Here is a 26,189-nt window from a genome sequence, read left to right as displayed (position 1 = left end):
GAGTCAATAAACTTATTTAAAATTGTTTGTATTGATTCTGAACTCGATATATTTCTATTTTTAGGCTCAAAAATGATGAAAGACGACACTCGTCTTCTTAAGTCCCTTATAACTTATTCACTCTACATAGTGAAGAGGAATATCATAGCTTATATATCTGAAAAATATTCATTGTGTAATTTGAAAAAAAGATTAATTTAAAAAAAAAAAAAATCATATCCAAGGTTTTTTTTTTTTAAACCTTCATTTAGACAGCAAATAATTTATAAAAATTAGAATTATCCTAAATTTTCTGGTGAAGATGCAATTACAAAAATGTAATTAAACATTATAGTTTAAAATTTATTCAGCAGATAAAGGCCTACAAACATAAAATTTTCATATATCCAAACTAAAAAAAAAACATTAGTATTTAAAATCAATAAAATACAAACATAATATTAATAGCAAATTTACTTTTAAACCAACAACTACCCCGTTTTTTTTCGCTCTCTTTTTAAAAAGTTTGAGTATCTTCTGGAAAGTCAAAAATGTCTTGATGCGTTTGATGTATGATATCTAATGATATCAGAGGCCCAGTCTCAAGCACCTTTCGATCCCCCTGGAGATTTTCTACTCGAACGCTCCATATCTTACCACCGGCGCAATTAAAATAGCACAAATCTCCTCTGCAACCACGGGTTCTCTTACAGTTATAATTCTAACTAACTCTTTACATTTAATACAACATTCCTTATCGACCTAGCTTTAGAAGTACTTTTTTTTTATGACACGCCGAATAGAAATATTTTCATTATTAGATTAATTTTATTATCCTTCAGACCCCTCAGGTTTAAACTAATAACGGATCTCAGAATATGTAATTGGGACATTTCATAAAGGCCCATTTAATAGTATAGGATTTTTGTTCCATAAAAAACAGTCTTAGATCAGTTTTATGAATCCTACTTTTAACTTGGGGATTGTTTTTAATTGTAGAGTTAATATTTGGGTAAAGTACACAAAACGACAGGTAAATAGTTAAAAAATTCATAATTATATGCATTAGTAAATTAATTAACCTATTGCTTTCAATGGTTTAAGGACCGATACAACGGCCCTTAATTTTAACCGATTTTTAATTATACTTACTCATGTCGGACAAGTGGCTATTAATTATATCATATATTATTCTTTGAAAGAAAAAAATCAAAACAAAACAATACAATATCTCTTGCCCCCCTCCCTCCCCCTGTACCCCCTTCAATTCCCATATTAAATAACAAGAATAATAAAAACATTATTTGAGAGAGAAAAAGAGATAAAAATCCCCATTAAAAAACCCATAAAATAACAATAATTTCTAAATATGAAAATAAATAAATAAATCTCATTCTATTTGCTTGCAAAGATGGCCACCTATCTAGACATTCTCAAGGTACATTATTTCTTGAGCAACAATAATTATTTAGAGCAATAATAATGGTAGTAATAACAATAATTAGTTTCTCAATCTTCTTTTTTGTTTTTCCTAATTTTGTTTCTCTTATTAATTGTACCCTTTCTGGCTTTCACTTTGAGTCCTTGTTGAGAGTAATGGATGTCTCATTCACTTGGCCCTCAATGGGAGAAATTAAGAGTATTAAGTGTAGGGATTGTGTTGCTTATTTGAATAAAATATAATAAATTGAAAAGAATGTTGTTGTCCTTAGAATGTGAAGAATGTTTGCGAGGGAAGCAAATTATTTGCTACAAGCAGCTCTGACGAAGAAGGAAATGAACACGCATCTCCCTATAGTAAAGACATATATACAGGGTAGGGCATAACTTAGAAAAGGTTTAGTGATTATTTTGTTTGATGTTATGTTTCCGCCGTTCTTTTTACATAAACAAACTTTACTAATCATTTAGTCATTTCGTCATGATGATTGAGCAACAAGCAAAGAGGCAGCGCATCTCAGATCTCCTAGATGCGATGAAGATTACGTTAAGTGTTCTGTGAGCCTGGTTTTTAAGTTGCCCAATATGAAAAAAAATGGAGAATACCTCTCAGGATGTCAGGAAGTGGAGGAGTGCATAATTTAAAAGGGATACAAAGTTCTTGTTAAGTTGGGAGAAGAATATGAAGGAGTTCTCTGTAGCTCCTAGGACCCCCATGAAGGCTATAAAGCACAACTTGGGATTAGTTTCTTTTAAAAGGACCCCACACCACTTTCCGACAGAAGGCATGAAAGCCAAGAGGCTCAAGCGGTTCAAGAAAATCTTTTATTGGATACAGACATATGGATCAGTTTTGAAAATGTTCTCGGACAAGAAGATTTTCGCAGTTGATCAATTCCACAACTACCAAAACAACCGCTGGCTTGCGGAAATAAAAGAAAAAGTCCTTGGTCTCTGATGTGAATAAGATGGCTCCGTTTTTTTCAAGGCTGAACTGCAAAATAGGATATAAGGTGCTTAGGTACACAATCTCGCCATGGTTGAAGACCAACTATCCGGATGGTAACTACTGTGGAATCAGTACGACGCCCCCTCTCACACGTCCGCTAAGTTCCAAACGTTATGTGCAAATAACATGGCTCGATTCTGGCCCCCCTTCCTCACCAGATTTGAACCCAAAAGACTTTTCTATTTCGGGCACTTTGTAGAGGGAAACCAACAAGACCTCACACCCAAATGTGGACTGGACTCCCTGAAGTCCTCCATATTAGGTGCATGGGACAACTTGTCAGATGAGTTTATCATCCACTCCTGCATGGCCTTGAGGCGAAGTGTAAAGGCTGTGATTGATAATCAAGGTGGCCATGTTGAGTGAAAAACGTTTTGCATAACCATGTCTAACATTATTTTTTCTCCCATTATTCAGAATATATAATTATTGTTGTATTTCTAAATCCATCTTCCGAGTCCACGTTTTGCTGCCCTACCCTGTAAACGAACTACGATGATGTCGATCCTCAGTTCTACTCCGAGTCTAACCAAGACTTACACTTGAAAGTCTCGACCAAACCCTTATTGTTACATTCCGTAGACAAAAAGGTAGATGATATTAACAAGGGTCTTATTTTATTAATACCATAAGCGTCGATGAAACTATTAAGTTAAAAAAGAGAAAACGTAGAAGAATGTTTGCTAAACTGTCGTGAATTTGTATTTGATAACCAACTATTAAAATACTTCGAACCATTATGCCTCTCACAAACAAACTACTAATAAAATATAAGTTTAAACAATAAATATGTATGTTCTTTCACAAATGTACTAACATCAAAAATCTAGGATAGCAAATATATATACGTCGCCTACAAAATTGGAAAAGTCACCTTTCTGTTTGATCACACCTTCAATGTTTCTCATTAAAATAGTCATTCAAGAATGACTCTTACGTACATATTAGTGTGGGGTTTCGGTATGAAAATCCTAAACTACTCTAAAGCCGATATGATTTCTAGTGGAACTTACTAATTCGTTATTCTAGAGAAGTTCAGTCAGGACTGGTCACAAAGAAACATTCCGTTTGGATCTGTCTCATTTAAAATTCGGTATAGATCCGTTATATTGATGAATTGTTAATGACGTCATTTATGTTTTAAACGAATTAACTCCACATTTTATTAGTAAATTTATTGTATTCACCATTTAGAGACATTGTAAATTAAATAATAATTAACCAAAGTTGAATGTAAAAATATAACAAATGATAGATATGATGTATTTGAAGGGGCTATATCGAGATCACCATAAAAGACGTCTTAAATCAAGGAACACTAAAGCTAAGATTCTTGGGTATCTTAACTTGTTCCACAAGTTTAAACAAGAGGTTTATAATTGACTCAAATACGTCTATCAAATATTCTTCCTCTGATAGTTGTTAGTATAGTAAAATAAAAAACTTACATAATGGAAATTGGATGAGAAGGGCAGGACTCGGGCAATCCCTTTATTTTAGAAAAAAAGATATGTGATTTGCTGAATTAATTTTGGGAAATAAATAGTAATACCTATCCTTACATTTCCTGGATTTAAAATCCCCTCGCTGTATATATTCAAACATATATACTCAATGTTTGAAGCAGTAGGTACCAAAATAATCAATTGATATTCATTCCAGAGCTCATAGCCATTCGCAAAATTCACACTCAACCCCCGTCTTTGTGTGTACATTGTGTAAATATATCATTCATTCAATCAAGCATATACAAAGGTATAAATATATTAGGTTTCATTCATCAATTGATATTCAGAGTCCGTACAAATGCTGTAGAATGGAATGAATTTCCTTGTCTAAATTGACTTGGATATCTATTTATATGATGTGCGTAGAGTTTATTCCTGGGGATATGAGTATTTGTACAATATTTTCCAATATACTGATCGTATATTGTAATGCTTAGAGCTGCAAATTGGAAGCATATTTTATGCGTGCGATATTTTATTCATTGGCAATCTGAAAAGTGTTTTTTTTTTTTCTTTAATTAGTGCATGTACAAGGAGAGAGGGCTCCAGAAAACAGCCCATTGTTGCCACCAATGGAGTTATGGCGCTTCTGATCTGTTTCCCAGGGGGTTACAGGCTTATAGCAGCCATGTACATCGACATTTTCAAGGTCAGTCTGCTGCCCTGTGTCCATGCAAATTCCTCCAACGCCAGCGTCGTTTTTCAGCCCACACTGCAAAATTTCTGATTTTCATATTGATATTAAAAAAATTATTTTGAAAAAAAAAAAAAATGAAGTACGTGTATAATATATCGTCAATATAACATCTTTTATCCCCCTCAAAAATGGGTAATTATACGCGAAAGTAATATTGATAGATGGGAGTATACAATTTTAGTACTGCGGTCCGAGCACCTAGATGTTTCTCTTGACCTTCATTGTACTGGACAATCATGATGCTTAGATAATACATTATATATAAAGTATTATTCAAAAATAATTATATTTTAGGTACACGTCTTTTCTGACATTCAATTGTGGGGTTTAGCTCAATTTTTGTTCAAAAGCTACCCAAAATCATCATACATGGTAGTTTGCAAAAACTTTAAGGCCATGAAGTAGAGTATAGGATATATTTAGATGCCTACAAAATAATTTTTGAGCTTCTCACATGACAAAAAATGCGGAAAAATATCAATATTTATAAAAAAAAAGTACATTTTAGAATAGGTTTAATGGCTATATAACTAACACTATTTGAAAATGTATTATATCTCCTTAAATTATACAAAAAAAAAGGGCTTAAATTTCACTTTTGATATCCGTTTTGACAAATAAAAAAACACTATTCAGATTGTCAAATAGGGGAAAAAATCGCAGCTTTCTAGGTCATATTTTAAGCAACTCTACTCTTATATATAGTTTTGATCCCAAACCAATTTCTATTTTTGTGGATATATGAATGATAGATATTAATTGTTAGACTAAGAGAAAATGTAATCCAAACGGAATTATGAGACAAATTATTCTTACTTTGTTGTATGTTGACGGGTAGACTTTCTGTGGTGGTGGGTACATGAGAACGAGAGATACATGCTACATAAATAGAAAAACAAAGATTCGAAAGTGTGTGTAGGTATTAGCATCTCGTTTTTTTTTAATACATACATATTGTTTCAAACGTAGTAAGGGTATTTTTTTAATTAAAAAATAACTATTTAGTAACAGTCGAGTGATTTTTACCCTTCAATCGATTCACGTTCTTTTTATATATATATATATATATTATGTTTTGTTTATTACTATCAATAGAATACGCAGAATATATATATTTATGTCTCCCTACATTTCTCACAAATGAAAAGTGACTTTATCTCATTATCTCAGTATTATCCATAAATAACATTCTTTGTGCTAAAATAAACAGTCTTTTTTTCCCGGGATATTCACTTCTAAAATGTAAAGTTTCCTTATATATACATATACAGAGTGTGCATGTAAAAATGGTCGGTTAAATATCTGATATATCTCTTTGGTATTGTTTATTAATACACTCTCACGCTTATTTATGGAAAGTTAAGTCGAAATTTGATTAGTGAAAATGAGAGAGCAATTATGTAAAAAAGAATCAGATTAGGGTATGAAACCACCCTGCACATGTGCGTAAAAAAGAAGCAGATTTTGGTACAAAAAGAAGGAAAATTGCATAAAAAGATCACATTTAGATAAGACAAACCCTCACATTTAGTAAAAAAAGACGCACAATTGGACAAAAAAGACACGGTTTTGTTTTATAAAAATTGATTTACGTTCAAATAGGTTTTATTTTGGGTATTATACATCTACCTACGACAAAAAATGAGTGAGCAACAGTTCCAAACGTCAAAGGGTACACCGAGAGTAGTGACTACAACAACAAGAGAGATGAGGCCTTCATCAACATCCTAGAGGTCATTGGAGACACAAAGAACAGCTTGAACACCTCAGCAATTCCTAAGATGTTTGACAGCTTCCTCAAGCAGTTCTTTGGGTCGCCAAAAAAACTCCTTTTCTGCACAAAGTTAGAGCAGAAAAAAATCCACCCAATTCCCCAAACTTCAATCCTTTCGACTAGTTTGGGTGGGGCACCATCGAGAGGAAGCAAACCCTCACATCTATGATGACTCCCGCAATGGTGCCATCGACAAGGAACGGACAGAATATCCTGAAGAGAATATCAAGCTGGTGTGCGTCCGCTTTAGGGCCAGAATCGAGGACGTCATTGAGACCAGATGAGATACCACACCTCTTAGTATCCAATAATAGTTGATTGAAAATCCATGTAATATAAAGTTACACAAATTTAACCTGACATTTACCTCAACGCTCATTTTTTCCTCACTTCTCTGTAGATAACTCAATAAAGTCTTTTTAGGCCTGAGTAACGGCCTCGATTCGGATCCTGAAGGGTAAACAGGTCCTTGACACTAGAAATAAAATTCTCCATCACAAATTAAATGCTTAAAAATGTTCAATAATGGACAAAATCTAACATTTTCGCCACAAAAAAAAAAGTGGGAAATATATATTTTATTTGCAAAAAATGAGTGCATTTGTCGTTATTTTTTACCAAAATCCAATAACAAACCAATAAAAATATGATATTTCAATTTTTTGACGCGCTCTAATTAGAAGCTTTAAGTGTTTTGATTTTTCGATTGGAGATTTTTGCAAGCGCACCCAGTATAAATATATATATATATATAGTATAAACATATTTTTAGAAAGCTCCTTTTTTTGTAATTAAATTTTTTTCCTTAAAAATAAACGTAACTGAATCTATAAAGTATAGGAACACGGCAGATGTTGTTCTTGTCAAATAAAATTGTGTGTGAGACGAAGCTAGTTTTTTTTTCTTCTTTATTCATCTTGGCGTTTGTTGGTTGAGATGGCATCTCGTCATCATTTGAAGGATTAAAACCACGTTTGTTTATTTATAAATACAACAGGGAAGAGACAATGAACACGTAAACATTGGGGGAGTCTTAGCACGGTTCTGTCTGCTCAAGTATTTCATAGCAACTCTATCAGGAATATTTCTAATATTATTAATATTTCAAAATTTTGCTATTAAAACATAATATATTCGAAGATAAAAATGTCTTTTGAAGATATTTCATATACAGGGATGCTTTTCAAGTTGTCCCATATTTTAAAGATTTGTATTGCATAAAATAAGTGTCTGAGAGGTTTTGTTGTTAAATATAATTTTTTCCGAAAATACATGTAAAGAAAACCTAAAAATGTAGACTTATAATTTTTGCAAAAAATGGAAAAAGGGAACTGATTAGAACTCTATTAAAACCTGGGCAAACTTCCAAGTGAATCCAGAAGATTGTCAAGGTCAATTGTAAAATTGGAGGATGGAATTGAGTCTGATAGGAGGTCGGGGAGTGGAACAACCAATATTGTGAGATCTCCAAGGTTGGTCAAGGCTGTCCGTGAACTGTACTTTTCCATTTAGGGAATTTTGGAGAGGGTGGTCAATGCTTATTCTTCAAGAAATAGGGATGCTCTCGGTGGAACTCTTCATAAGAAATGGAACCAAATTTCAGATGATGTAGTACGTGTTAGTTGATATGGGGTTTGGAAGAGATTGGTTCCCGCAAAAAAGACCAAAGAGTGCAAAATTGAATAAATTCATATTTTAAATATTTGTAATACTAAATGTTTCAAAAGATTTCAATAAAATTGAACTTCTATTTTTTGATTGAGAGCCAATGTTTTATTGTGAAATGTTAAAGGGCAACCCTCTACAGTTGAATGTAAATAATGACTTTCGATAAGATATGGTTTTATATTATGCAGAATCATTGTGCTACAAATCTTGATCACAAAAAAATGATGTCCAAATTCATCCTTTTTGACGCCATCATATGTATATATTTATAAAATGAAAGTTTATCTCTATGCATTTATGTTTAAATTAATAACGTATGATTTTATAAGTAACTAATTAAATCTCGCAGGCATTTTGTATGTAGGATCGAGCGTGGATTCGGTGGTTGTCCGAGCCCAAAAGACCCCCGTTCAAAACTAATTAAGCACACGGCCGAAAAGCCCGTGACCCGATTCTTCTAGCCCAACATTTGTTTCTAATGTAAAATAATTCCTTTACAACTTATTCATGACGTCATCTTCGATTTTACATCTTATGAAAAATAAGCTAAACTTGTCGTTATTGATGATTTGTACGTCTAACACTTAACATCTTGTGTAGATGGTTTTTTAATGATTGAGTTTGTGTTATAAGTTTATGAAATTGTCAAGCTTCAAAAATAATGGATTTGTATTAAATTGATCGGGATTTGATTGTGTGATATTTAATTTCATCAATTAGTTATTACATTTTAATGTTTCTAATATAAAATTTAGGTCTCATAAGTATATATTGGATTACTTTTATTGTCTAAATTCTCATATTTTGGACTCCAAGCATTTAATTTTGATTTTATCCCTGTTATTTTGAATACCGAGTTTTCCTTAAACATCCAAAGGATAGTTAAAATAAAAATACAACTTTTTTTTGCCAATGTCTGTAAAGAATAAAAATTTAGGAGTAGGAACAAAAAAGGCAACACATGTGGAATCTCCTCTTACCTGGTATCAGTGTTGTGAAGGGAGCTAAGAAGATTGGTATCATCATCCGGACTACCTACAACATAAAAAAAGGCCATTACAGTCTCATATAGGCAAAAAGAACGATAACTTCTGCCAAAACAATATGGCGTACTTCTAGCCTTCCTCCAAGTGGCTCTCCTCCAGCATTGACATCAATCCCCTGGACAGAGAAAAATATCTGCTACCCCTCTATAAAAAGTGTTTAAAGAGTTTTTTTGTTTTTTTAAATTATGATATGGAAAAAAAAGACAAGACAAAAAATGTAGGAAAATTTAATGATCCGCGTATCACGGGCATCCATTTTTTTATATTTTATAAAGGAAAGATCAAAATACAAATGTTACTAATGTTTTTGATAGCCTACAACAATGTCTATCATAATTATTTGATGGCAAATTATGAATAATGTTGTATTTTAATACTTTTAAGCGAAATAAATAACCTTTGTCTCCTTTCAAACGTTGAAGAAAATGTACGACTATGTACTTAAACATGACATTGTAAAAAAACAAAAAAAAAACAATGAAATTTCATACGATGTGTCAACTGTTTCGTGAGCAAAATTTGAAAAAGTGGAGAATGAAACTCTGATCTCTTGGACATTAGCAGCAAGAGTAGAAAACACATATTTTGAAACAATTAATCTAATGAGTATTGAAACGTCAAACACTTGTATGTAAAAGAAATGTGAAAAAGAATGATGATGACGATAAGGAGGGGGAGGGGGGAAGGGAGGTTTAAAACAATACAATACAAAAAGGAGGGGGGGGTTATATCAATAGCAACAGAATCAAAAATAACAATAATATGAGTGACATTTTTGGTTTAAAAGCTCTTGAATTATATCATTCTAAAGACGACGTTTGGGAAAGAGGCGGGGGGGAGAAAGAAGAAAAATATAAATATATAGAGGGGAATGAATGTATGTAAGTGAAGCATGGTTGCTACAACTCTCTATGCAACCAACCAACCATTTGGATTGGAAAATTATTTAAGGATCTCAAGGGTGACTTTTTTTTCAATTGTCTTGAGATATGAAAGGGGAGCAAAGGAAGGGAAGGGAAGAAGCTAATAATGCCAAATTAAACTATGAATATGGATATCTATTAGCCTGTTCCGTTTTTTAAAAGTATTTTCCCGCCCTTTTAATTTGACACAAAGAGATTTTTTTTTGTCGAATTATGTCGGTTTTTTTAAGGGGCTTGTATCCTAAAAAGTATTGTTTATATTGTTTTGAATCATATAAGAGGTGCAAAAAGCACGTCTCAATGATTATGTGGTTTTCCTTATTTTATCAAAAGATATCTTTAATGCTCAACAACTATCATTTCAACAATGTAAAGATACATTGTCTTTAATTTGATTTAGGGGGGACACTTCGGATCTTTGAGGACATCTTAGAGACCTCAAATGATTATAAACAAAGTCCATAAGCTTTTTAATGTTCCTTGGATTGGTCAGTTGGAGTTGTATTGATTAAGCATAAGTAAACATTATAGTGTTACAATTACTTTCTCTGATCTAAGAATTGACTTTAAAGTCCCTATAGATAATGTATATTGTCTTCTCTAGGAGCAAGCTAATATCGGACCTACTTACATTGAGTGCAATTTGTTCCCTTGCGATTGTCCATATACATAATGTATATGGTGTTCTCCTGGAACGAGAGGGTATCAAACCTACGCACATTGGGTACCTGACATTGGTACGAGTTATAAAGCGTTTTTGAACAGAGAAACGTTGCCTAATCATCAATGTTACTCAACGTTTTTTCATGAGCACACTCACACGTACTTACTCAATACATAGATGTTCTCTCCTCAAGAATGAAAAATAAATAAAATATCAGGTTGAGAAAAAAAGTTACAAGAAGTCATGCTCAAATTTTATTTGATATGATTTAAACTATGGATAACATTTTAGGTTATTCCAAACAACCAACCACTTTGTCCATTGAGCTACGTCGCTCCAAAGGTATTGTTTTACTGATAGGTCAATTCCTAAAAAAATATATGAAATAAAGCTTTTGAGTAATGTCTTCATATATTGCAGAGTAGTCGAAGGTGCCCAATAATGGTTACTTTGGACGGGGAAAAAAAATCGCTATATTTTTGGCACATAACTCTTCCTACCTCATTTAGTTTGAGGCGGCTTATCAAAAAATTCATGAAGAGATGGGGGATCAAAAAATGTGGCAAGGTGATTTTAAAGAACCCTCTAATTTCCCATTACCCCTGGTGGGTAAATTATAGGTTCATTACAAATTCGCTGCCTACTAATAAATGGGTAAAAATGAACGGTGGACGTTTTTGTAGGCTGTGTAAGGAGAAAGATGGGGGTGATATTCATTTATTCATAAAGTGTTCTTATTCACAAAATGGATGAATGAGAAATAGACAATATTTGGGAATTATTGATGAGGGAGGATATCTACTTGTCGGACTTAATGAGAGCTAATATCATTACAGTGAAATTTGTGTCGTCTACAATTTGTAGACTATTATCGATATAGAAGAAACCATAAGCTCTGGATGAAAGTTTTATTGGCTATGAGTAGTGGTCTATTTTAAATAATGAAATAATTTTAAATGTGTAAATACCTTATTCCCATATTTTAACAATTTTATTGATTTAAATATGTATAAGTAATTTGGTTATTTTAACAAGGCGTCCGCAGGACTATATATATATATTCATATTATTATTGTTATTTTTTTTTTTTTGGGGGAGGCTTTGGTTTCTCAATTTTTTTCATAAAATCAAAAAATTAAAATTATTGGGGAAAAATTGACAAATTAATCTTCTAATATTAAACTGTTAGAATTTGATTTTCAAATATTAAATTGTTTTCAAAAGTATTTCCAAAATTCGCAGGTGTTTACAAAAAATTTCAAAAATTAAATTTTTTGGGAAAAAAAATAAATCAATATTAAATTGTTTCAAAAATTATTTCAAGAATTTGCAGCTGTTCTCAAAAAGTTTCAGAAATTGAATTTTTTAGAAAAAAAAATTTCAAAAATTAAATTCGTAGCTGTTCACAAAAAAAGTTAAATTAAAAAAAAAAACAACAGTTGAAAATAAAAAGTTAAATTTCAAATATTTAATTTTTTCGAAAAAAATAATTTTTTAAATTTTAAAAATTTCAAATATTTAATTTTTTCGAAAAAATAATTTTTTTAAATTTTAAAAATTCACATTTGTTCACAGAAAATTAAATTTCAAATATGAAAATTTTTAATATATAAAAATTAAATTTTCTTGTAAAAAGCAAAAAATCTTTTTTTTTTTTTTGGGTGGGGGGAGGGGGAGTCTACAACCATTCATCCCACTGTTTAAATGTTTGTTTATATGTCTTTTTTAGGAGGTAATTTTGTTTTTGTTTTTGTTACTTTTATGTTTATTTTGAGGATAATAAACAGTCCGAAATCCGGGGAAAAAATAAAAAAAAATAGTTGCATTTACCACAAAAACAAATGACCTGAGAGATTTTAAACATTTCATAAGATGAGAAAAATATGGGCGCAAATACGGCACACTCTAACAACAATGGATACCAAATGTATCTGAATGAATGATTCTTCCGTTTTTTGACATTTTTTTCTTTCGATTTCATCTTTTTCATCGTTGATAAATGACAATAATAATTCATTGTTTATTATTAATAATATTCATAGCCTTGACATGTCTTCAAATTAAATTTCCTAATTTTACATTATTACAATGCAGTAAATTTTGTATTTGCAATGGAGGCGGCATTACTGTGGATTGTAGATAGTTTTGACGGATGGATATAAAAGTTGCAAAGGATTTGACAGCTGTAACATATATATATATGCATAAAATAACTAAACAATAGCATTTAAATATATGTGTTTCGTCAACAGGAAAGTAAGCAAATATATGTATAATCAATATTCCTTACCCCTGAACACAGAGAAAAAACCAGGTTGAGGTTTCTCATACTAGAGCCTGAATGACATTTTTATTATTCGACTAATAATACTAGTCAAATTCTTTTTATAAATTATTCTGATTAATCATTTGAAAGTGCCACACATCGTACCCTTAAAGTATCCAAAAATCATGTTTCCTAGTCATTTTTTTTGGGTATAGGAGCATATCATAACCAAATTAGATCTCCTACATCAGATGAAAGCCGTATGTACAGATTGAGGATACAAAACGTGCAGTATCATGACTAAAATACGAAAAAAAACATGATTTTACTGAATTAAAATAAGACAACTCCAATTCAAATTCTTTTTTTGTTTTAATCCTATATATTTTTATTCAAATTATTTTATATCTTTGGCAGCAATAACAACCGCGAGACGGTGGTGATCATACTGGAATCTCTTAACATGAAGGCCGTGTCTATGGCGTACTATGCTTTCATGATGTCAGCTCGGAGTGAATCTAAATCTGGATGAATGCTGCAGAGAAAAAGCTCAAAGAAGCTTTAACTACAAAGTCCTGGAGGTTGAGGGTCAGCCCTGGATAAAGGACACATTGAGACAAGCCAAAAGTTAACCATATTGTTGATGTATGAATTTTGGTTGTTTTGGCTGTACGAGGCCTTAATGGACTTCCTAATGTTGAAGGCAGCCCAAATGAAGATGGAAACGGTAGCAAACTGGATAAACCAAAGTTTATCATTTTAATACCTCATCATTTAATTCTTTTTTTTTTATTCTCTGTAAATAAATTTTTATTAAGAGGTTATAAAGGATAATTATTTGTGACTTTAATTTACAATATATCTTATTTTATATTATGATCAGTTGATTAAACATTTAGTCATTGGTGATTCCGAAAAGGACTTTAAAATGTTGGTTTTTTCCATAATCACTCTGGTCCAATATCTTGATTTAAACAAATTCCACCTGTTAAGTAAAAATATAAGTTCTTCATATTGCATTATAATAAAACAAGGAATATACATATTGTGCAATATATCTGCAATGCTCTTAATACATTTAATAAACCATTGCTATTTTGAAGAAAAATACCACGGACCTACAATTAATTTTGTATGTATAAGATTCGATATAATGACACTAATTTGTGCTTCTTATAATTGTCCGTTGAGTTATCTGCGTTATAAGAATTTTGCAAATTTAAAATGATGAAAATGAATTGCAATTATCATTTTTTGTCGATGACCAATTGAAGCCATGAACTGATTTCCATGTATCCCACCAATCAAAACTCAGGAACTAATTTACAATGAGTTTAAATATATACAAATTATGTTCAACCATTTTTTGGCAATTTTTATTTTCGACGACAAATGCTCGTTCCTCGCGACACCAACAGGAGTTAGTAAGGCACTGTATTTCCAAAAAAACTTTAGAATCCCGCCTCTAGAATGAAACCACGCCCCCACTACTTCTACATCCTGAGGAAATTTTGTTGCCTTTTCCTCAACAACCAGAAAACGTTCTATATATATGGCTTGATTCTTTTACTTTGATTGGTTTTTGACAAAAAAATTTGCGACTTTTTTTGAACATTATTATGGGCTTTATTTTACAACAATATATATCAAACATGTATAAAATACTTGTGAGTATAAAGTATAGCTCTCCATCCCATTTGTCTTCCTTTGAAACATAAAACTACACAAAAAAAAACAATATTAATAAAAATATGGATATAATCGAATAACATACACAACTAAAAAGCTAGATATAAATAATGGTCATTTCAATAATATCAAAAAACCCAAAATAGTTTGATCATATTTTTTCAAGACTTTTTCAGAATCTATCTATTAGGGTATTTAGTTTATGATAGTATCTACCTAATTGAGAAGGAAAATATGGAGCAATATATGTGACGAAGTCGTAATCCAAGGAATTTCTCCCGGGAAAGATCCATATTTATAGATCCATTTATTTTTTACATCTTATTGCTGCGTCAGTAACGATTATAGGACTATATGTCATCTTTAAATGCCCAAAGCATAAATGCAGTTTGTCCAACCTATGTGGTCGATATCGAAATTTTGTATAAGGTGGTTTTCATGTCGCGAATCATAAGAATTTCTTACATTATAGCTTCCACTTTCAGTTTTGCAAGGCCCGAAGAAAGCTTTCTTCCTAATATTTTTGCCTTATGACGTCTAATGTAGAGCTCGAGACAAATGTTGAAGATGCTCCACATAATATCCTTTGAGGAGACACCTCAAGAATGAGACAATGCCCATAATGTAGGATTCAATGGATCTATTCCAAGCGTGACTTAGTTATATGTACACTGAGCTATTGGAGATCAAAAACTTTGCAACTTTTAATTTTTTGCCTTGGTGATGAGAGCCCATATTTATGCGTATAATGATATTCAAAAGAAATGACAAATGCTTTTCAATGTGTTTTTTTTTTTTTTTCAGGTGTTGAGTTGAAGACACAAATGTTTATTATTATTTTTTGTTTGTGTATAAAAAGTTTTTGAAGGGAGTGATGTATTTACAAAATATGTCTTTTTGTGAATGTATCCGTAAATAAATGTAGTTATCAAGGGAATGTGTGTTCCATTTGGAGGTGATTGTCTAAAAGACTCCTAAATATATATATTGTCAAATCACGAAAGCTCCAATTTTTTTTAAGTACTTATAGACGTTTGTATGTACACATGTGATTTCTAAATGGATTTCTTTATTTTATTTATGTACATAGATATTTGTCAAAAACATGGGACCCTTTATATAGCAAGTTATTATTTTATGTACGAATCATGGAAAATAACATAGAATAAACTTAGACACAAATTGCAAGACACTTTATTTTCCTTATGGATATCCAAGTATTTAAATAACCTATGCAAGTTGCAATTTTTGTACAAATTGTAGTTTATACAAATACACGTTAGAATTTATTCATTTTATAGTGTTTTATTTAATCAGCACATATGTTTCCGTCAACACAAAAATATAATTGAAAGATTTGTTTCTAAAAATTGAGTGTGCATAACATTTGTCCTCTTCGAATAATAATTATTGTCAATTTCTATAAACAAATTAGTCTTCTTAACCCCTTGGGTGTGTCGCAAATTGGACTTTAAGTAGTCAAAATTTATGGTCAAGAAACGTATATTATTAATTATTAGAGGGGGCATATTGGGACCAATATAAGCATCTTAGATCAAATAAAAGTTAAATGTTATAGTAAAACTCTTGCGTATTGACAGTCATCCCAGGTATTTGAGTATAAAGCCTACAATTCACTCAAATATGTCTATGAAATATTGGCACAAATATCCATTCAGATTTTTTCTTTTCTTTTTCAAGATTGTCTTTATTTTGACACACTCAATATTTTAAAAATCTGCATTAACCCTTTATGGTAGCGAGCTGGGATTTTCTGTAGCACGAATTAATTATAATGATTTAAAATCTGTTTAAATGCAACTTTAAAAATGTATTTCCTTAGCATTATTTAATAAAAATTAATTTATTGTTAGGTGTTTTTTTGTCTTTGCATTGCCTTGTCCACTTTTTTCAATTTAAACTATACGTTTTGCTACTCATTTAATATGAGCTTCATCCAAATGAGATCATTCCTTTTTTACTTTTGGCTAAAGATTGTTTTTATGTTTACGCGACAGCATATGTAAAGAAACGGTATTTAAAAAATCCGTAGATTCGTTGTATGCTGATGTGCCATTTATATATTCATTTGGACAATTGTAATAAAAGAATTGGATTCACATTTACAAAGAAATGTAAATCAATGAAATTGTAAAAAAAATAACAAACACACATATCATGAAAAAAAAAAATTCTGAGTCACATTTCTGGATTTGCTTATTCAATAATTGTACGAAAACAAAACAAGCTTTCATAGAAGGGGGAAATATGAATACTACAAGGGGGTTCATTGCAAATTATTACGGTATCACATTTGTTTCCTAGTACTTTAATTACTGCAAAATATTTACATGTTCATTATACAAAAATTTAAAAATTAATGCAGGTATTAGACAAGACACACACACAAAAAAAACTTTCTACAAAAAAAAAAAAAAATTTTTTTTTGTTTTACCAAACATTGGAAAGTTTATATATATATTATTATTATTATTACTATACGCATAGATTGCGTCAATTATTATTTTAAAAATATAACTTTTTTTTTGTATTATTTTTACGATCCAACTTTTGTTTTAATCCTCTTACATTCAATAAAAAAAAATTGATTGCACTCTTGTGGATGGGAAACTTTCTTTTTTTTTTAGTTGGAACTAAAAGAATTCTTATTTCTTAGTTTTTTGTTACATTTTCTTGAAACTTTTTAATCTTTGAAGGTTATCTTTAGATAGAGCTGTAAAAAGTATGATTCCAGACGAGTACAAGACTTTTTCTTGTCACTATTTAAAAAGTGTTTCAAATATTCGAAAGCATCTATTATTATTCTTGAATTCTTGAGAAGGGAACATTTAACAGAGTCTTACGTTGCTCTAAACAAAAAGTCCCTATGCACATTGTTGTCTGCTGTTGATTCCCTCCTCTTAGTTAAGGGATATTTCATATTTTTGAATAAACAAAGTAAATAGTTCTATTTTATTTATGATCAAATTTCCCGAAAGGCATGAATACAATTTCTTGTTGATCCGTTATATATTCGCCATCTTATTTTGACCATCATTTACAAATATAAATGTAGAACTACGTTTTAAATAAAATATTACTAAGTAATATTAAAATACCTTATTGAATAAAATAGGATGTCTGATATTAATAATATGATGATATATTTGTGAAATTCTTTTTAAAAATTGCAGAGAAACAATATCACAATTATAGTCCGGTAGTACTTAAGACTTATTTGGCATTCTACTTGAAGATTTCGTCGCTTTTTTTTTTTTTTTTTTTTTTAAAGGAGAGGCTGTGTGATACAATAAAGGTAACGAGGTGTTAAGTATACATCCATTATTGGTGCATGTGCACATGAAAGACGGATTGGTTTGGGAGTTATAAGTGAAGTCCTGGTTGGAATCGGAGTAGAATTTGAGGATTGCCATACCTTTAATTCCTGCATATATCATCGCTAGATACGGAGTGGGGCCTGTGTATATTTCCATCCTCTCATAGTTCCTTGTAGTTAATCTAATTAAATTTGATTTTAAGGCCAGTCCTGATAGTACTAGTTTTGTAAAAAATATGACCAATCCGTATGTAAAGATAAAATAAATCAAAATGGTAACCCTGACGATTTAAAGAATATTTTAATGTAGAGCAACTTCACACAGGAGCTAATCTGCTCTCTTCCCAAATCTTCTTCAAATTGTCAGGGTTACCACCTTCATTTTTTTTTACCTTACCGGTAGACTGCTTTAAGAACCATTACTCCAAATCGAGAAATTAAAACGGACAGAAATTTAACAATTGAGCCGGATAATTTAATTCTTCTAAAAATAATCCAACTGTGCTTTTAATAATAAAAATAATATAATTATATAATTTGTCCATTTAGTAATACATAATAAGTAACTAATTACTTTAATGGGTAATCTTTTCTAACACTGAAAATATCTCCTTACATATTAAGTAACACTGAGGATTTGTGAGAGAGGGAAGTCCTTGTTGGACTCAAAGTAGAATTGAGGATCCATGCCAAGATCAATTTCTGCCTACTTCTTTGGTAGATAAGTAGCGGCATGTGTTAAGTTGCTCTACATTAAAATATTCTTTAAATCGTCAGGGTTACCATTTTGATTTATTTTATCTTTACATACGGATTGGTCATATTTTATACCAAGCTAGTACTATCAGGAGTGGCCTCAAAATCAAATTCAATTTTAGCGCTAAATTTTTTATGCAAAAGCACATTCTAAGACCTACGTAAGATATTGTTTAGCCTGCGGCTTTTCACTTAAATTTCAAATTGAAACCTTATAATACCTTCATAAATATGTTGATAATATAGCTTCAAAAATTATTAGGATTCTCCTTGTTTTAACGTGTCCTGACGATTTTTAACACGGGTTATTCATGTAAGTCCTTGTTGTATTCAGAGAAGAATTAACCTCTGAGTAATTCCTTGCAATATACCAATTGCCGTTTTTGTAAAAATACTTCTACTCATAGATACTTATAGCCTTTCATAGTCTATGATTGTTAATTACTCAGATAGTTTAAGCCAATTTGATTTCAACTTAAAGTACCCGTTCTGTTTATAAAAAAAACGGTGGAAAATATTTTTATGTCTCTTAGATGACGGGGATCAACATTTACGTAAACAAAATATATATATAAAAAAAAAATGATGTCATCCTAATGATATAATATTATTCAATTATCAAGGCCTTTTTTGTAATGAATTCCAGGCTATTTTCCGATTTACTTGAGTATAAAAATGCACATAAATACGAAAAATGGATATCAAGCTGAACCAAACCAAACTGTCCTCACTTTTTTCTGAGTATTTTCCACTTCTGGAAAATAACAGTCAATAATTATATATTATGTCTTAAAATACTTGCTTACAAATATTAATAAAAAATTTATTGTATTTTTTTCCGAAAGACTTAACCCGCAATATTTTCTAAAATTATAAATATCTATATTGGAGGTGGCCCTATAACTAAATTAAAAACTTGCAACTAAATTGAAATGAACTAAATTACAGACAAAAATTGATAATAAATGTGTTCCTGCCTTATAAACAAATTAGTGGTAAAAAACTATTTTTCAATTAGTTTTTTTTTTTTTTTTACCTTTGTTCCTCTCTGTAAAAAAGTAAAATAATGTTAATCGTTAATTTATTTAGCTAATATATATATAATAGAACACTTACCAGTTGGTACAACTGTATCAAAAATAAGTTTTTTCAAAGTCTGGAAGAATCAACAACCGAGTTTCTTGCTGCATCTCCGAAAATGCAGTTTTAACACACTACTCGAACAAAAAGTACACGAAAAATAAAAAGTTTTTAAGTCGACACTTCTCCCAAGTTAAACTTTTGTTCTACAAAAAAAAAAAAAGTCGAAGTTTTATAATAATAATAATAATAACGAAAAAAAAAAGTAGTAAAAACTTTTTTTTTTTTTTGTTTCCAAGTAAAAAACAAAAACTTTCCCGCCTTTTTAAATTTTGAAATAAAATAATTTTTCTTATAAATAAATAAAATACGGGAGTTAGTCAAACTTTGGAGTGAGATTTCACTGAATTTGCGTTAGAATTTAGTGATGGAACTTTAACGCATGTCGGAGGAGGAAAGGGAAATAAATTTCCCCGGATTTTTTATTTAATAAAATATGTTTTCCCCTTTAAAAACTCTATTTCTTTCGAAACTGACGGCGCTCTGTGTAAGTGAACGCCGTGAACAAATGGGAAGCTTGCCTTGTTGCCTGCTGCGCATAGAGCGACGCGCTTTCTCTTTTTATTATTGTTTTCTTTTTATTATTAGAAAGTTGGATGGAGAAGGAAGGGGGAAAAAGGATTTCTAAACCATTTTATTCCGTAGCCTTCATCAAGAAACTTAGTGCTGTAGAAGGCTCTCTACGTATTGTTATAGTAGCCCTCAGTTAAAACAGAAATGAGATAAAAAACATTTAAAAAATAAAAGCCTATTTCAGTGTTGAGTACCACCTACAAAGAAGACATCCCTTCGTCAAATAGTCTTGTCGGAGAAGCATACAAAGTTTATTAAAGTGAAGTTAAAGAGGTGAGTTCCTTACTTTTATATAAATATGCGATCTACTCAAAGTAGATAAGGATTAGTAGATAGCCTCAAGGAATAGTTCAACACCCCTAGAGGAGAGGGGAGGGGGAACCGATCCTTCTAAATACGTGTATTTAAAAAAAATAATAGAGGATTACAAGTAGAAAAAAACTTTTAAATCAAATATATTTTCTGTTAATCAAGGTTTTCATCTTTTGGGAAATACAAAAAACTCTTTCTGTCTCTGTACCTCTTTGTTTCGCCTTATGTATCCGCAGTTACATATATATTTTGAACTCTTGTTCACAAGAAAAAATATCTCTAATTTACTTTCATTTGATGTATTAATCAAAAAATAATTTAATTTCCCAATTTTCTTATTTAATTATATGTTCAAATAGACATTTTTTTCGTCAATAAAAAGTATTATTCCGTTATGTGAGTATTATTTTTTATTTGTGGAACAAAAAAAGTGTTCAGTGATGGATGAAACATCTGCGTCATTAGATTTTGACCGTCTTCGCAAATCCAGAAACGTCTCAACCACCTATATATATATTTTAATCTATTTTTGTAATATTATAAAAAAGTTTTGGTAAAAGTTAAAAAAAAAAAAAAAAAAAAAAAATTACTTTTTAAAAACTTTGCATGAACTTTGAGATTTATGTATTAAAAAAGTTCTTTATTTTTTGTAGTAATTTTAAATCAAGTTAAAATCACATTTAAATAATCTCCCATTTTCTTTGGGTTGGTTGTTGTGATAAGTTAACTAATAACGAAAGCGCGCAGTCGTGAAATAATTATGATTACATTTTTAAATTATTTCATAAGCCACATAACATCTTGAACTTTTCCCACTTATAAATTCATTGTCTGCTTCTTTTTTTTTTTTTTTTTTTTTTTTCATAATCTATAAAGACAACAAATATTAATTCGGGAAAAGATAAATATTAATTCAGGGAAAGAAAAATATTATTTGTTAAATTATGTGTAGTTATTTCTACGTCCTTTCTTCTTCTTGGTCAATTTATTTTTCTCTGTTTGGATACCCATTTAATTGCGATGTTCCAACCCAAGAACCATCCTTTTAATTTGACCATCCAATGAATTTAAATAAAATAATAAAAAACAGCAAGAATAACCCTCTTTTTTCTCTCTTTCTTTCCATGTGTCTCCTTGAAGAGATGGCTCTTTTAGCGGAGCAAAATTCGGGTAAGGAACTCATATTATTTTCTCTCCAAAAGGGATTTAATTCTACATAGATTTTATATTATATGACAGTGAGTCCCTCTTCAAACAACGATTACTCGGGATGGAAGACCTCTCCTTCCAAGCAGCAGCCTCCTGAAAGTGGAGGCTACGCCAACAATGAAGGTAGCATCATCTACGATGAAAACGTGGACGGATCTTTTCCTCCTCCAAACTCTGAAGGACCTCCTGAACTCTCTGATAAACAAGGAGCGAAAAATAGCGCTCTACTTCCATCCTCTGTGGATTCTTCCTCCGCCACCAGCACACCAGATAATAATAATTACCGAACAGGTAAGCGTATCCTACCGGGGTGTCTCCCGAACCTCTGATCCAACTCTCTGACTTACACCCCTCTAGATATGAAGGAATTAAAACAAAATGTGAAATACGATTCTTCCACTGGGAAAGTCTATGAGGAGCTGGGAGCTTCTTCCAACTCCTCTCGGCGAGCGACAGACTATTATACCAGCTACTCCTCAGACTCTTCAGTCAATACATATCCCTTCAGTCAATCTCAAGCACAATATATTGGATCCTTTACGGCGGCGGGGAGCAGTCCTTACTCCAATGGACAATTTAATCCATACGATAGAATCCCTCATCTGCAGCCGTGGTGGCTGCCTCTGGAATGTACGGTACCTATAATGGACCCCGCTCTTTTGTACCCCACTCCGCTATCAATTTAAGCGTTAAAACTCCAGGGGAAGCTCTTAATCCTACACCAAGTCCATCATTGGATCTTAGTGTGTCTGAGCCAAATCAATATCTCTTAAACAACAATTCATACGCTGGCGGTAGTCCTAGTACAAATAGTCGAGCTCCCGTTGGATCTCTTCCGGGCAGTCCACAAATATTAGATCTGACGCGTCCAGGGTAAATATATATGAAATAAATGTTAATCAGTAACTAATATGTAAGGTATAATGTGCTACAGAGACGGTCTCGGCAGCCCCTCAACTCTTCCAACGTCAACCTCCTCCTCTTCCACTCCTTCTACCAATACGGCTCCAGTCTCCAAGTCCGAGCAAACTGAGCCCGTTGATTTCTCTAGTTCCTTAGCATTTTCTCCACGAGCCAATTTCGATACTGATGGAAGTCTGAGTCGCTACAGAGCAGCTCCAGGTATTTTTGGACTCTTTGGGTTATATTAAAGCATACCTACTTTTACTTTTTTTAACTTGAAGGCTACCCAACCCTAGCTTCCCTCACTCCCAGCACATACAACATGAATCTTTCAAACAGCTACTCCTCTGGCGTGGGTGGAACATATCCCAACTATAATTACAACAGCTGTTTAGGATATTCCGCAGCTGCGGCAGCAGCAAGCACATTCTCTAGTATATCATCCAACGCGGCGGCAGCCGTTGCATCCAATGCCTCATATTCAACTCAAGATAGCTTAAGCAACTACGGTCTTTCGTCCTCAGCTCTTACAGAGTCTCTCAAGCCAGAAGGTGGAAGGTAAGTCATTTAAAAATGGAAGAAGTATGAAAATTGCATTTGAAGGACAAAGCAAAATAATAATAGCAGCTAAATAAACAAACAAACAAATAAAAAAGAAAAGTTCTGATGAGTCAAGTTGGCAAGTTTTTAATACTTTTTAAAGGAAAACTTTAAGAGGAATATACATTTATAAAGTCTTCAACAAGTCTGCAAGTTTTTGAATGATATAAACTTTTTTGTTCCTTGTTTAATAGTTGTCTTTTTTTGCTTTGATATAATTCGTCTCTTCATATTGCCCTTGCAGAACGGATAGCTCAAGCTACATGATGTTTGGAACAAGACCAAATCGTAAGGACAACAAGGAGCTAATACAATGCCCAACTCAAGGTTGTGACGGAATGGGGCACATAACAGGGAATTATTCCACGCATCGAAGGTAAGATCTCTTTGCAATCTGATTACAAACAAAGATACTCCAGGAATTTGATTCAAAAATATGTATATTTTTGAATCAAATAGACTGAATATGTTTGTCTGTATAAGTATATATATATATATATATGGATCACATTCTGGTGATTGAAACTTCAAACTTTTGACACTCAAACTTTACCTATTTAGTTATAATGCCTACAGTCCTAAAATCGCGCGCCCTACCACAACCACGACGATCCTCCCTCATAGTCAAGAGTTGAAGTGTCCGACACCAGGGTGTGATGGCACAGGACATATTACTGGAAATTACTCTTCTCATCGTAGCTTAAGTGGATGTCCACGTGCTAACAAGCCAAAGGGACGACCAAAGGACGGAACGGAAGCAGAGCCACTCAGGTAAGGGCTTTTATATGTTCTTTGACTGGATTTTGTTGCTTGATTTTTTTTTTCTTATTAATTGATTATTAAAAATAATTGATTGAGTGATTCATATACTAAAATTAAAAATTACTCCACAAAATCATATTCATTATTAAAAAAGTAGTACAGAAAATAGCAGACTAATTGACGTTTCCAGATGTCCTGTACCAGGTTGCGACGGCAGCGGGCATTCGACGGGAAAATTCCTATCACACAGAAGGTAATACGAGACTTGTATGAATATTTGGCTTAGATATATATCTCCCTATTTCTTCAACAGCGCGTCCGGATGTCCCTTGGCCAGCAAAATGAAATCGGCGCGAGTTCCAGAGGGTTCTATAACTACCCTTAAATACGATCCAACCCTCAACACTAACTCCACATTTCCACTACCCAACTCTCGACTCTCTTCATCCATTTACGATCCCTATGAGGACGGTGACAAATCCCCTCCCTCCACTTCATCCCGATCCCCCTCTGCCTCCCACAAAATATCATCCGAGCCCATGGATACTTCCGAGTCGTCCTCTGGTGGTGTTGGTGGAGGAGGAGGAACACTCATGAGTGATGAAAAAGTAAATAATCACTCTCTTATTGACTGATTTATATAATTGATAAGCCTAATCAACTCTCACACTTTGTAGGAGAACAATGACGTTCACATCCCACGACAGGTTAGCAGTAGCAATCACAACAACATCCTCAACCACAGCAACCATCAAACCACCACATCCAAAAGTCTGAACAACTACTATGAAAACTTCCGGAACGTCATCTCCATTTTGGGACACGTAACCCGTGAGCCCATCACGCATCAAACTGCTACGTCTCATCTTCCTCATCACGACCTCACTTCATCTACTACCACGTCTCACCAAATTTGTTCACCGCATACTACTACGTCTTCTCTAGCCCCTCACTTGGCCCACGAAGTGTGCCACCCAATTCACCACTCTGGGCATATCCAAAGCAACGTATCACCACACTCCAATCAGAACTTTGACTCCTATTTGAACAAGCTACAAAACATTTGCACAGACAATGGAGACGCGGAGCAGATCCATGGAGGGAAGCCCGTCTATGAGTCTGTCAAGTCCGCTCTCTCCAACTTTAATCCTTTGACAACAAGGATTTAAGGACGGAGTCAATCCTATTTAGGTTACATTTTTCATGATTAATCTCTTTTCTTTTTAGTTGTTCCTGTATTATTATACAAAAAAAAAACAAAAAAAAACCTTTTTTGGTTGATGTTCATTTACCCTGTCCTAGTCCAGCTTGGAAATACATATATTTTTTGTCAGATTTTTTTCTTTGTCCCGTTCCCACTAAAATGATTAATTCCCTATAATTCATTTTCTGAACACATATTTTTTTATAAAAATAAAATAAATAGATTGATAAGTTAAACCTTAACTATTTATAAAAATAACTAATTGACAAGGTTGAAATTAATTTTTAAGACTGCTTATTTTGATGTTATTGTAAAAAAAAAAAAAATACCCGTGAAAAATGAAAAAATCCTATTCATAAAGAGCACTACAATAAAAAAAAACCAACACTTTTAGCATGATTTATAAAAAAAAAGGAAAAAAATATTACTTAGTTTTAATGGTTCTTTAATAATTAATTAATTAATTCAAAAGCTAGTTAATTACTTTGTAGCTTAATTACCCTAAATTAAAACATTATAATCACTACATTCTTATACACGTACAGAGTTTAACTGTCTAAAAGAAATCGATATATCTCCAAACACACATAAACTGTTGTTAATTCATTTGTATCTAAACTTTCTCATAATTTTATATTTTCCGTGTTCCTTTGTCAAAGCCTAGCTTTGAAGACACTTTCTTCTTTGTGTTAATTAATTTAATACTTCATAATATTATTAATACTTATTT

General features: G+C 32.0%; 1 protein-coding gene across 2 annotated transcripts; it reads left to right on the top strand.

The window, feature by feature from the left end:
• The first annotated feature begins 20,527 nt into the window (after positions 1-20,527).
• Positions 20,528-25,840, top strand: LOC121130396 (uncharacterized). 2 transcript variants are annotated; one of them, XM_040726153.2, is made up of 11 exons: positions 20,528-20,742; positions 21,922-21,951; positions 22,021-22,281; positions 22,348-22,863; positions 22,925-23,112; positions 23,175-23,451; positions 23,738-23,869; positions 24,055-24,264; positions 24,446-24,508; positions 24,569-24,863; positions 24,933-25,840. In XM_040726153.2, exons 4-11 carry the CDS (start codon positions 22,619-22,621, stop codon positions 25,422-25,424), a joined length of 1,902 nt encoding a protein of 633 aa, XP_040582087.2. In that variant the 5' UTR covers positions 20,528-20,742; positions 21,922-21,951; positions 22,021-22,281; positions 22,348-22,618; the 3' UTR covers positions 25,425-25,840. The 2 variants fall into 2 exon arrangements, with proteins under 2 accessions (XP_040582087.2, XP_071749846.1); XM_071893745.1 differs by having other exon boundaries at positions 20,529-20,742; positions 24,193-24,264; positions 24,933-25,785.
• The last annotated feature ends 349 nt before the right edge of the window (positions 25,841-26,189 follow it).

This window comes from Lepeophtheirus salmonis, chromosome Z, assembly GCF_016086655.4.
Source record: "Lepeophtheirus salmonis chromosome Z, UVic_Lsal_1.4, whole genome shotgun sequence".
In the NCBI taxonomy this organism is placed as follows: domain Eukaryota; kingdom Metazoa; phylum Arthropoda; class Copepoda; order Siphonostomatoida; family Caligidae; genus Lepeophtheirus; species Lepeophtheirus salmonis.
The sequence above is the reverse complement of the archived record's forward strand: the minus strand, read 5'-3'. Positions and strand labels throughout refer to the sequence as shown.

Bases quoted from the DNA above. Each gene is read 5' to 3' on its own strand.
- LOC121130396 (XM_040726153.2), top strand. From the start codon at position 22,619: ATGTACGGTACCTATAATGGACCCCGCTCTTTTGTACCCCACTCCGCT. The intron at 23,113-23,174 runs GTATTTTTGGAC...TTTAACTTGAAG, and splicing joins TCGCTACAGAGCAGCTCCAG to GCTACCCAACCCTAGCTTCC. The intron at 23,870-24,054 runs GTAAGATCTCTT...TTACCTATTTAG, and splicing joins AATTATTCCACGCATCGAAG to TTATAATGCCTACAGTCCTA.